This window comes from Scyliorhinus torazame, chromosome 18, assembly GCF_047496885.1.
Source record: "Scyliorhinus torazame isolate Kashiwa2021f chromosome 18, sScyTor2.1, whole genome shotgun sequence".
Lineage (NCBI taxonomy): Eukaryota > Metazoa > Chordata > Chondrichthyes > Carcharhiniformes > Scyliorhinidae > Scyliorhinus > Scyliorhinus torazame.
The window spans coordinates 147,913,454-147,926,517 of NC_092724.1; the positions used below are offsets into that span (position 1 = coordinate 147,913,454).

General features: G+C 49.4%; 1 protein-coding gene across 1 annotated transcript in view; it reads right to left on the minus strand.

Moving 5' to 3' along the window:
* map2k6 (mitogen-activated protein kinase kinase 6) overlaps positions 1-13,064 on the minus strand; it is a 157,377-nt gene that overhangs the window by 73,581 nt on the left and 70,732 nt on the right. The window contains exon 4 of the mRNA XM_072483562.1: positions 6,697-6,810. Coding sequence (XP_072339663.1) covers positions 6,697-6,810 — 114 coding nt within the window. The remainder of the gene's footprint in view (positions 1-6,696; positions 6,811-13,064) is intronic.

Genomic DNA, 13,064 nt, shown 5'->3' on the forward strand with positions numbered 1-13,064 from the left:
GGCTACAGGGATGGTGTAGGCGGGAGGGATTCAGATTTCTGGATAACTGGGGCTCTTTCTGGGGAAGGTGGGACCTCTACAGACAGGATGGTCTACATCTGAACCTGAGGGGCACAAATATCCTGGGGGGGGAGATTTGTTAGTGCTCTTTGGGGGGGTTTAAACTAATGCAGCAGGGGCATGGGAACCTGGATTGTAGTTTTAGGGTAAGGGAGAATGGGAGTATAGAGGTCAGGAGCACAGATTTGACGTCGCAGGGGGGGCCAGTGTTCAGGTAGGTGGTTTGAAGTGTGTCTACTTCAATGCCAGGAGTATACGAAATAAGGTAGGGGAACTGGCAGCATGGGTTGGTACCTGGGACTTCGATGTTGTGGCCATTTCGGAGACATGGATAGAGCAGGGACAGGAATGGATGTTGCAGGTTCCGGGGTTTAGGTGTTTTAGTAAGCTCAGAGAAGGAGGCAAAAGAGGGGGAGGTGTGGCGCTGCTAGTCAAGAGCAGTATTACGGTGGCGGAGAGGATGCTAGATGGGGACTCATCTTCCGAGGTAGTATGGGCTGAGGTTAGAAACATGAAAGGAGAGGTCACCCTGTTGGGAGTCTTCTATAGGCCTCCAAATAGTTCTAGGGATGTAGAGGAAAGGATGGCGAGGATGATCCTGGATAAGAGCGAAAGTAACAGGGTAGTTATTATGGCAGACTTTAACTTTCCAAATATTGACTGGAAAATATATAGTTCGAGTACATTGGATGGGTCGTTTTTTGTACAGTGTGTGCAGGAGGGTTTCCTGACACAATATGTTGACAGGCCAACAAGAGGCGAGGCCACGTTGGATTTAGTTTTGGGTAATGAACCAGGCCAGGTGTTGGATTTGGAGGTAGGAGAGCACTTTGGGGACAGTGACCACAATTCGGTGACGTTTACGTTAATGATGGAAAGGGATAAGTAGACACCGCAGGGCAAGAGTTATAGCTGGGGGAAGGGCAATTATGATGCCATTAGACGTGACTTGGGGGGGATAAGGTGGAGAAGTAGGCTGCAAGTGTTGGGCACACTGGATAAGTGGAGCTTGTTCAAGGATCAACTACTGCGTGTTCCTGATAAGTATGTACCGGTCAGGCAAGGAGGAAGGCGTCGAGCGAGGGAACCGTGGTTTACCAAAGAAGTGGAATCTCTTGTTAAGAGGAAGAAGGAGGCCTATGTGAGGATGAGGTGTGAAGTTTCAGTTGGGGCGATGGATAGTTACAAGGTAGCGAGGAAGGATCTAAAGAGAGAGCTAAGACGAGCAAGGAGGGGACATGAGAAGTATTTGGCGGGTAGGATCAAGGAAAACCCAAAAGCTTTCTATAGGTATGTCAGGAATAAGCGAATGACTAGGGAAAGAGTAGGACCAGTCAAGGACAGGGATGGGAAGTTGTGTGTGAAGTCTGAAGAGATAGGCGAGATACTAAATGAATATTTTTCGTCAGTATTCACTCAGGAAAAAGATAATGTTGTGGAGGAGAATGCTGAGACCCAGGCTAATAGAATAGATGGCATTGAGGTATGTAGGGAAGAGGTGTTGGCAATTCTGGACAGGCTGAAAATAGATAAGTCCCCGGGTCCTGATGGGATTTATCCTAGCTAGGATTCTCTGGGAGGCCAGGGAAGAGATTGCTGGACCTTTGGCTTTGATTTTTATGTCATCATTGGCTTCAGGAATAGTGCCAGAGGACTGGAGGATAGCAAATGTGGTCCCTTTGTTCAAAAAGGGGAGCAGAGACAACCCCGGCAACTATAGACCGGTGAGCCTCACGTCTGTAGTGGGTAAAGTCTTGGAGAGGATTATAAGAGACAAGATTTATAATCATCTAGATAGGAATAATATGATCAGCGATAGTCAGCATGGCTTTGTGAAGGGTAGGTCATGCCTCACAAACCTTATCGAGTTCTTTGAGAAGGTGACTGAACAGGTAGACGAGGGTAGAGCAGTTGATGTGGTGTATATGGATTTCAGCAAAGCGTTTGATAAGGTTCCCCACGGTAGGCTATTGCAGAAAATACGGAGGCTGGGGATTGAGGGTGATTTAGGGATGTGGATCAGAAATTGGCCAGCTGAAAGAAATCAGAGGGTGGTGGTTGATGGGAAATGTTCAGAATGGAGTTCAGTTACAAGTGGAGTACCACAAGGATCTGTTCTGGGGCCGCTGCTGTTTGTCATTTTTATCAATGACCTAGAGGAAGGCGCAGAAGGGTGGGTGAGTAAATTTGCAGACGATACTAAAGTCGGTGGTGTTATCGATAGTGTGGAAGGATGTAGCAGGTTACAGAGGGATATAGGTAAGCTGCAGAGCTGGGCTGAGAGGTGGCAAATGGAGTTTAATGTAGAGAAGTGTGAGGTGATTCACTTTGGAAGGAATAACAGGAATGCGGAATATTTGGCTAATGGTAAAGTTCTTGAAAGTGTGGATGAGCAGAGGGATCTAGGTGTCCATGTACATAGATCCCTGAAAGTTGCCACCCAGGTTGATAGGGTTGTGAAGAAGGCCTATGGAGTGTTGGCCTTTATTGGTAGAGGGATTGAGTTCCGGAGTCAGGAGGTCATGTTGCAGCTGTACAGAACTCTGGTTCGGCCGCATTTGGAGTATTGCGTACAGTTCTGGTCACCGCATTATAGGAAGGACGTGGAGGCTTTGGAGCGGGTGCAGAGGAGATTTACCAGGATGTTGCCTGGTATGGAGGGAAAATCTTATGAGGAAAGGCTGTTGGACTTGAGGTTGTTTTCGTTGGAGAGAAGAAGGTTAAGAGGAGACTTAATAGAGGCATACAAAATGATCAGGGGGTTGGATAGGGTGGACAGTGAGAGCCTTCTCCCGCGGATGGAAATGGCTGGCACGAGGGGACATAACTTTAAACTGAGGGGTAATAGATATAGGACAGAGGTCAGAGGTAGGTTCTTTACGCAAAGAGTAGTGAGGCCATGGAATGCCCTACCTGCTACAGTAGTGAACTCGCCAACATTGAGGGCATTTAAAAGTTTATTAGATAAACATATGGATGATAATGGCATAGTGTAGGTTAGATGGCTTTTGTTTTGGTGCAACATCGTGGGCCGAAGGGCCTGTACTGCGCTGTATTGTTCTATGTTCTATGTTCTAAGAGGTTCCGTCGCAGATTGACACAGGACCAGGTGGCGCACAGAGCAGGAAGAGGCAGCGGCCTCAAGTAGGTCAAGCTACTGGCGAACATGGACCACTGCAGTAGTGAAAATTGGTTCAACCATGGATGTATTGCTGGCTGTGTCCTTATCTAGAGATGTAATGCCGGAGGAGCTTCGTATGTCCCAGGATGTGGTCGCTCACGTCTTCCAGCTTCTCTAGTGCAAGCTGAAGCTGCAAGGACTCTGTGGAAAGCCTCGTCTGCACTGACTGAATGGCTGTCCGGGTGCTGTTTCAATACGGCGTCAGAACCTTAGGCCCAAGATGTAATGGAGTGGTTGGTGACCTCCTGCCTGAACCACTACCAGGTTCGCCATTCTCCTCAAGGATGCACAATTAATGAGCAGAACTACAGACGATTGTACGTGTTCAGCTGTCCCACCAACCTTCCTGCCCGCCACCTGACTTGGACTCCAGAGAGGAAGATTCAACAATCGTGTAATTTTAAATGTCCCACCTGGACATTGCATCCATGGGTGCAGGAGTCCTTAAACCTTGCAGGAGTGAATGAGCCATCTGCGCGCACTTACCAAAATTTGAATCATTTTCATCAGCTTCAGGTGCTTGTGCGTGATTGGATTTAGAGAAAATCACATCAGCTTGGCTCAAGGGTCGCAGTCTCCGATCCAAGTTAGAAGCATGTTTGTTCAAGTTTCTCAATGGGCACGAACAATAATCTTGGCATTTTTGGAAGTGTGGTCTTTCAGGTGAGATTCTGAAACCAAGCCTGCCAGTTCAGGCAGGTATAAAAGATCCCACGGCACTATTCAACGAGTAGGAAGCTCTCCTGGTCAGCAGTGCTACCTCTATCAATGCCACCAAGTATAGATTATTGTCAATTTAGTGGAAACCTGCCATGTCTGAATTGGTGGAAAGGCACGGTGGCGCAGTGGTTAGCACTGCTGCCTCACGGTTCAGAGGACACGGGTTTGATTCCGGCCCCGGGTCACTGTCTGTGTGGAATTTGCACATTATCCCCGTGTCTGCGTGGGTCTCACCCCCACAACACAAAGATGTGCAGTATAGGTCGATTGGCCACGCTAAATTGCCCATAATTGGAAAGAAATAATTGGGTATTCTTAAATTTATTTTTTAAATGTCTGAATTGGTGACCATGCGGTGAGCGTAAAGGCCCTGGGCGCGATTCTCTGCTCCCGCGCCGTTTCAGAGAATCGCCTGGGGCGCCATTTTTACCTGCGACGCCGGTCTGACGCCCTCCCAGCGGCGAGAACGGCCCCGTCGAGGTCTGCGTGGCGCAGGCCAGAGAATCGCCCGGGACCCCCAAAATGGCGATTCTCCGCTCTCCCGATATTCTCTGGCCCGGATGGGCCGAGCGGCCTGCCCAAAACGACGGCTTCACGCCGGCGCCATCCACACTTGGTCGCTGCCGGCGTGAACACCGCAGGAACGCTTGGGGGGGGTGGGGGGGGGGGGGGGGGGGTGGCCTGTGGGGGGGGGGGGGGGCTCAAAAGGGGTCTGGCCCGTGATCGGTGCCCACCGATCGGCGCACCGGCCTCTCTGAAGGAGGACCTCCTTTCCTCCGCTGCCCCGCAAGATTGATCCGCCATCTTGCGGAGCGGCCGCGGGGAGGACGTCAACCACGCATGCGCGGGTTGGCGCCGGTTATCCCGCACATGCGCGATTGACGTAATTTACGTGGCACCGGCCCTGTCATTTACACGGTGCCGCTTTTACGCGGCGCCAAGGCGTGGCGCACGTAAATGACGCGGCACCACTCCTAGCCTCCCGGGGGAGTGTGAATCGGGGTTTGGGAACGGCCTCCGACGCCGGAGTAAAACACTCCGGTTTTCACTCTGGCGTACGGCACTTAGTCTCCAGATCGGAGAATCGCGCCCCTATCTTCCTGTACTGGAAGATGAGGAGGTTTGGGGGGGGGATTGGGAGAAAATGAAAAATAAAGCAGGTGGCCAGCCCTCCCATTCACCCTTGCCGCCCCGCACTGTGTGAGAAACAAGTTACTCACCTGGAACTTTCACCCAGTGTAGCCAATTAATGACCAAGGGACAGCCTCACTGTCAAATGAAGGGTGACGGGTGGGCTTCTGAAGCTGAAGGGCCAAGATGAAGCCCTCCAGCTGGACAGCAGCACCAGAATGCACTGACAGGTAAGTGACAGAGAGGGCTCCTCATCCTCTCTCTCTCCAACCTTATTCAAAGGTTAGGTAACAAATAGATTCAGCAGCCTGACCATCATTGTGGTGGGGAATGGAGCCTTTCACAGGGTGGTCTCTGGCTGCTGCTGCACTCTGGCAGACAACCTTGTTATATTACTTTGATGTCATATGTCACTATTCTTTGTTTTGAGATCCAGAATGGTTTGATGAGTGGATGACAAAGAAACCAGCAATCTTAAGATTGAAGCAAAGCTAATTTATTGAATAACAAATAAATTAAATAGTGTTTGCACACTCTACAGAGCTATAACTATTAATACAGTAATCTATAATCTAATATTAACTAATGATGTACTCGTGCTACTTTTCTCTAACCTAAACTATTCCTAGAGCTGTGATCAATCCCTCTCCTCTGCTAACACTGAACTACCCAAGATTCGAGCAGAGATATCAGAGGTCGGTTCTTTACACAGAGAGTGGTGGGTGCATGGAATGCACTGCCAGCGGAGGTGATGGAGTCAGAGTCATTAGGGACATTTAAGCGACTCTTGGACAGTAAATTGAAGGGGTGTAGGTAAGGTTGATCTTAGATTAGGATACGTGGTTGGCACAACACCGTGGGCCAAAGGGCCTGTACTGTGCTGTACAGTGCTATGTTCTATGATTCCCTGAGATCTGATATTTATACTAGCAACCGGTGATGGTGTTTGAATTACACAGATGTAGTAATTAACCCTTCACTAGTATACCTGTATACATATCATTACAAACCTAAGCCAGTAGACCTATCTGGAGCGCTAGTCCCCCCACACTCTCCCACCGGGAGTTTGCCTTCAGTCAGCTGTATTTTCCCCCACCGCTTGTGGGACTGAAGGTCAACTCGGAAATCCCAGTCAGCTTCATTGGACAGGCATTGTGTGGCCATTAATTAACTGAATTGTATCTCTGCCACTTGCAGGTGACGAGCTATGCTGCTCCAACCTTTGGGCAAATTGCCCAGAGTGGGATGAAGCCAGGGAACCAGCAGATTGGCCAGAGGTACTATTTTTAGCATCTGCCTGCTTCCATTTCCAGTCAAATGGGGCTCAGAATCCTGTCCTTGGTGTCATATGTCTAGACTCTGGGTGTCCATATCTCAGAACACAGCCAGTGGCACAGACTGCTAAAACAGCATTGCACGGACGTGCCTCTCTCTCTCTCTCTCTCGAGGGAGGACAGGGGAAATCTGGCCAAATGAAAGTGCCTTTATAGTTACTGTTCCTGAGACATCGATTAACCTGTTGCGCACTGGTCAACATTGCAGCAGCCGCCTCCCTTCCCCCGAGTGAACCAGAGACTAGCCTCAATTCAGAGAGCTGGCCTTACCTTTACAGCCATGAGTGTACCACTCGGTGTGTGACGCATCTTCTCCACAACCCCGTACGCACCTCGTCCCAACTCCGATAGTGGCTCCAGGTCATCAGCTTTCACTTCAAAATTCTACAAAAACAAAGATCTGGGAGGTTAGAAACAAAAAGCACACACTGTGGTAGAGGACTTGATTGTCAACAAGAACATTGTATCCCATAGTATTGCCAGCTAGTTATTCCGACAGGTAGAATTGCACACAAGAGATGCCAATGAATTCACAGAAGGTATTGCACCATGGGGGCTGTACACCTCCAGCTGATCTGAGAGGAGAGGAGAGGAGCATTATTATACACCGGTATTATTACGCTGCTGAATGGGAACTGGTGCACAACATGATGGCAACTTAAAGTGCTTAGTGCAGCAGGGCTCCCTGTTTATTAACATCCAGAGACAGAGACGTGCTGTATTCACTATTGCTGGAGAAGCTTTACCAAAATCTACGTGGGAGACAATAGGTCATCAAAAGCAAAGAATTTTGAGAAAATATTTTGAGTAAAATAATCTTAACTTTCAAAAAAAGCTAAGATTTTCCGGCTGCTCCGTGTTAGCAATAAACCACCACAGCAATAAAATAACCATGTCAGAACATTACTCAGGAGGTGCGTTGCCCGAGGTTCTGACAGTGGATGCGGTCACAATGTTAATCACACCAAGTCAGATGATTTGTCAAGTGCTTTATGAGGACATAGGTTTTATATCCAGCAATCCACAATATATTATTACGCTGCTACAGTGAACAGGTCGGTTTTCGAGGTCAGAAGGGTTAATTGCTGTGAAGTACAACAGTCAGTAAGTTTAGAATTAAATTGACCATCAGAGGAATTAATTTTTAAAAAAAATATATTTATTAAAGTTTTTTAACACAATTTTTCTCCCTTACAAACAAGAACCCCCCCCCCCCCCCCCCCCCGCCCGTAACAAAATAACAAGAAATCGCACTGAGTAAGATATATACATAGCAAAATGGTATATTTACATAGCTTTGTACCCTGGCTCTCTCCCGCATGTGCCAGTTTCCCCAACCCTTCATGTTATCTCTTGCTCATCCGCCCCCCCGCAAGCAATCTCCCCCCCCCCCCCGGGTTGCTGCTGCTGCTGACCGACCTTCCTCTAACGCTCCTCGAGATAGTCTAGGAACGGTTGCCACCGCCTGTGAAAACCCCTGCGCAGACCCTCTCAAGGCAAACTTAATCCTCTCCAGTTTTATGAACCCAGCCATGTCGTTTATCCAGGCCTCCATGCTAGGGGGCTTCGCCTCCTTCCACATTAGCAAGATCCTTCGCCGGGCTACTAGGGACGCAAAGGCCAGAATGCCGGCCTCTTTCGCCTCCTGCACTCCCGGCTCGTCCACTACTCCAAATATTGCTAGCCCCCAGCTTGGCTTGACCCAGACTTTCACCACCTGAGATATTGCTCCCGCCACTCCTCTCCAGAACCCCTCCAGTGCCGGGCATGACCAAAACATATGGACATGGTTCGCCGGGCTCCCTGACCACCTTCCACATCTGTCCGTAACCCCAAAGAACCTACTCAACTTCGCCCCCGTCAAGTGCGCTCTGTGGACCACCTTACATTGTATCAGGCTGAGCCTGGCACACGAGGAGGAGGAATTAACCCTACCTAGGGCATCAGCCCACAGACCTTCCTCAATCTCCTCGCCCAGCTCCTCCTCCCATTTAGCCTTCAGCTCTTCTACCAGCGCTTCCCCCTCTCCTTTCATCTCCTGGTATATTGCCGACACCTTGCCCTCCCCGACCCATACACCTGAGATCACCCTATCTTGAATTTCTTGTACCGGGAGCAACGGGAATTCCCTTACCTGTCGCCTCACAAACGCCCTAACCTGCATATATCTAAAAGCATTTCCCGGGGGTGAGGAATTAATTTTTTAAGATGCTACAGGGATGAAGAGATGGCCAAGATGGGGTCTTTGGCTGAAGCACTGTTTAAGTCTCCATTTAGTACAAGATGCCATCTTGGTACAAGAGTTGAAGTCCTCGCCAGGAATGGCCATTGCGACAATCATTAAAGGACTGAGTGGCTGTTGGCTCACATGAAAGAGACTGCACGGTACTTTAGTGGCTCGCACTCTGTAGCACCATCGATCACACACGAGGCGAGACGTAGAGAACTTCAATCGAGGCTTTATTGAGCAGACTTGTTCCCCAGCAGCTCAGTCACAGAATGCAGCTGCTGGGAGCAAACCAGGTTCTTATACCCCACCTATCTGGGTGGAGCCCAGTAGGCGGCAGATCCAATCGGGACCCAGCATCTGTCCTCCAATAGCTCCTGGGCATTCATGGTGTACCGTATTACCCCTAATACATACCACCACACACTCCAATCAATATGTTTTTCCAATAGTAAAAATGGTATTGATGTCAATTGTAAACGCGGCTCAAAGCCACCACTGACATCAGTACTCATCATTTCATGGCCTGCTGGGTCTGTGAAGGGGACGTGCGGAGACTAGAACATTGAGCCTGATTTTAACTCATTCAAACTCCATTCACTTAAAGAGTTAAAATCGAGCCCTTGGTCAAAACCTCACCAACCCCACGCAACATTTGTTCTGTAAATTCTCTGAGAATTTCACCGAAACGGAATAAGCATCGGACAACAGGAACAGAGGAGTCTGTAAAAACGCTGCAGGTCTGTCAGCATCTTTCAGGAGCGAAACAGAGATAACGTTTCGAGCCATGAACTGAAAGGAGGGAGAATATTACAGCAAAGGAAACTGCAACAAGAAGTAGCAACTTTAAGAACAACAACAGATAACCAGGCGTGAGGGGGAGAGGGGGTGTTTGCATTGAGGCAATACATTTATGGATTTTTTTTTTATGAAGGGGGGTTTAAGATGGAGAAAGGTCAGGGGCAGCACAGTGATGCAGTGGTTAGCACTGGGGCTGCAGCGCTGAGGACTCGGGTTCAAATTCCGGCTCTGGGTCACTGCCCGTGTAGAGTTTGCACATTCTCCCAGTGTCTGCGTGGGTTCCGCACCCACAACCCAAAGATGTGCAGGTTAGGTGGACTGGCCACGCTAAATTGCCCCTTAATTGAAAAAAAAATAATTGGGCACTCTAAATTTATCAAAAAAAAGATGTGAGAAAGGTCAAAATCTAAATGACCAAAGGCCTGCAATGTGCCCGATCGGAAGAGGAGATGCTGCTTTTCCAACTTGCGCCAGGCTTCACTGGAGCATTGCAGCAGGCCGAGGATGGACGGGTGGGCACGAGAGTAAGGTGCTGAGTTAAAATGGCAAGCAACAGGAAGGTTGGGGTCAAGCTTGCGGACTGAGCGAAGGTGTTCCACAAAGTGATCGCCCAGTCTGCATTTTAGTCGCCTCTATGTAGAGAAGGCTGCATTGGGAGAAGTGAATACAACAAACCAACTGAAGGAGCCATCTCCAGCTTATTCTGTTCTTTTATCAGATTCCAGCGTCCGCAGTATTTTCATAGAATTTACAGTGCAGAAGGAGGCCATTCGGCCCATCGAGTCTGCACCGGCTCTTGGAAAGAGCACCCTACCCAAGGTCAACACCTCCACCCTATCCCCATAACCCAGTAACCCCACCCAACCCTAAGGGCAATTTTGGACACTAAGGGCAATTTATCATGGCCAATCCACCTAACCTGCGCATCTTTGGACTGTGGGAGGAAACCGGAGCACCCGGAGAAACCCACGCACACACGGGGAGGATGTGCAGACACCGCACAGACAGTGACCCAAGCCGGAATCGAACCTGGGACCCTGGAGCTGTGAAGCAATTGTGCTATCCACAATGCTACCGTGCTGCCCGTAAATTTTGCTTATTTAAGGAATGCGCAACTCCACCTTTCAGGAACGACCAAGAGAAAGGGAGTGCTTGGTCACAGGCATCTGGATGGGAGTCCATCTTGGTATGTAGGATGAATGGGTTGAAGACATGAAGCCAGAGAGAGCAGCACCAACTACTGGAGGAGTGAGGGACAGGAGGGAGAGATGGGACTCCTACCCTGCGGGAACAGGCCATCCTCCTCCCCGAGGATTACTAAACAACTGTAATTAAAATAATTCCCACACTCAACTTCAGTTGCTGCTTTCTACGTACGACAGACTTAAATCATATTTTAAGGATCACTGCGAAGGTGATGATGAAGACATCTTTCATACTCAGGGACTGGCATTTACTTTAAACATCAGCTGTACACCAAACAGTTTCTGGTTGCCTTTAAGCTCTGTCAGTTTTAGTACCTGGACTATGGATTCTCTTCACATTGTATTTATATACTGCTGCTGCCCCCTAGAGGTCACTCATTTTCAACTAAAGAAGATCATTAAAGGCAATTTTCAAATGACGACATTGACAGCATCTTGCCCCATGTGTGTGCGTCTGTGTGTCCATGCATGTGTCTGTCTGTGTCTATGCGTGTGTCTGTGTGTGTCTATGCGTGTGTCTGTGTGTGTCTATGCGTGTGTCTGTGTCTATGCGTGCATCTGTCTGTGTCCATGCGTGTGTCTGTGTCTATGCGTGTGTCTGTGTCTATGCGTGTGTCTGTGTCTATGCGTGCGTCTGTGTGTGTCTATGCGTGCGCCTGTCTGTGTCTATGCGTGCGTCTGTCTGTGTCCATGTGTGTGTCTGTGTCTATGCGTGTGTCTGTGTGTGTCTATGCGTGCATCTGTCTGTGTCTATGCGTGCGTCTGTCTGTGTCTATGCGTACGTCTGTCTGTGTCTATGCGTGCGTTTGTGTTTATGCGTGTGTCTGTGTGAGTCTATGCATGTGTCTGTCTGTGTACATGTGTGTGTCTGTGTCTATGCGTGTGTCTGTGTGTGTCTATGCGTGCGTCTGTCTGTGTCCATGTGTGTGTCTATGCATGTGTCTGTCTGTGTCCATGCGTGTGTCTGGGTGTGTCTATGCGTGCGTCTGTCTGTGTCCATGCGTGTGTCTGTGTGTGTCTATGCATGGGTCTGTCTGTGTCCATGCGTGTGTCTGTGTGTGTCTATGCATATGTCTGTCTGTGTCCATACGTGTGTCTGTGTGTGTCCATGCGTGTGTCTGTGTGTGTCTATGCATGTGCCTGTCTGTGTCCATGCGTGTGTCTGTGTGTATCCATGTGTGTGTCTGTGTGTGTCTATGCATGTGTCTGTCTGTGTCTATGCGTGTGTCTGTGTGTGTCTATGCGTGCGTGTGTCTGTGTCCATGCGTGTGTCTGTGTGTCTATGCGTGCGTCTGTCTGTGTCTATGCGTGTGTCTGTGTGTGTCTATGCGTGCGTCTGTCTGTGTCCATGCGTGTGTCGGTCTGTGTCCATGCGTGTGTCTGTGTGTGTCTATGCGTGTGTCTGTTTGTGTCTATGCGTGTGACTGTGTGTGTCTATGCGTGCGTGTGTCTGTGTCCATGCGTGTGTGTGTGTGTGTGTCTGTGTGTGTCTATGCGTGTGTCTGTCTGTGTCTATGCGTGTGTCTGTGTGTGTCTATGCGTGTGTCTGTGTGTCTATGCGTGTGTCTGTGTGTGCCTATGTATGTGTCTGTGAGTGTCTATGCGTGCGTCTGTCTGTGTCTATGCGTGTGTCTGTGTGTGTCTATGCGTGCGTGTGTCTGTGTCCATGTGTGTGTCCATGTGTGTGTCTGTCTGTGTCCATGCGTGTGTCTGTGTGTCTATGCGTGCATCTGTCTGTGTCCATGCGTGTGTCTGTGTGTGTCTATGCGTGCGTCTGTCTGTGTTCATGCGTGTGTCTGTGTGTGTCTATGCGTGCATCTGTCTGTGTCCATGCGTGTGTCTGTCTGTGTCTATGCGTGTGTCTGTCTGTGTCTATGCATGTGTCTGTCTGAGTGAACGGTGCATTTTGCTGCAGGTTTCTCCATTTCTCTCCCAAAGACATTCACTTTTGCTGATATCTGGGGCGGGATTCTCCGCCGGCGGGATTCTCCGTTTTGCCGGCGCCCGGGGGTTTCCTGGCGGCGTGGGGCTGCTCCACAATGGGAAACCCCACTGACCGGCCGGCTTAACGGAGAATCCCGCCGGCGGGTCGAGGCTGAAAAGCGGTGTGGCGGAGAATCCGGCCCCCGGTTCCCCAGCATTGCACTAAAGTGAGAGGCAACAATGAGTGGATAGTCAAGGTAGGTTAGCACGTCTGGCTTTATATCAATGATGGTCGACCTGTGGCCTTGGTGACCCGTCAGGGTTCTGAGTGTGGTCAACGAGATATTTAGCTGACCAGTGCCCATGCACTGGGCTGCCACATTCCGCTGATTTTCATCCACATCGTTCTTTTCCTACTGGCATAACTAAAGCTATATGCACGTATGTGATGTGTGGTGCGTGCTGATTACACAGAACTTTGA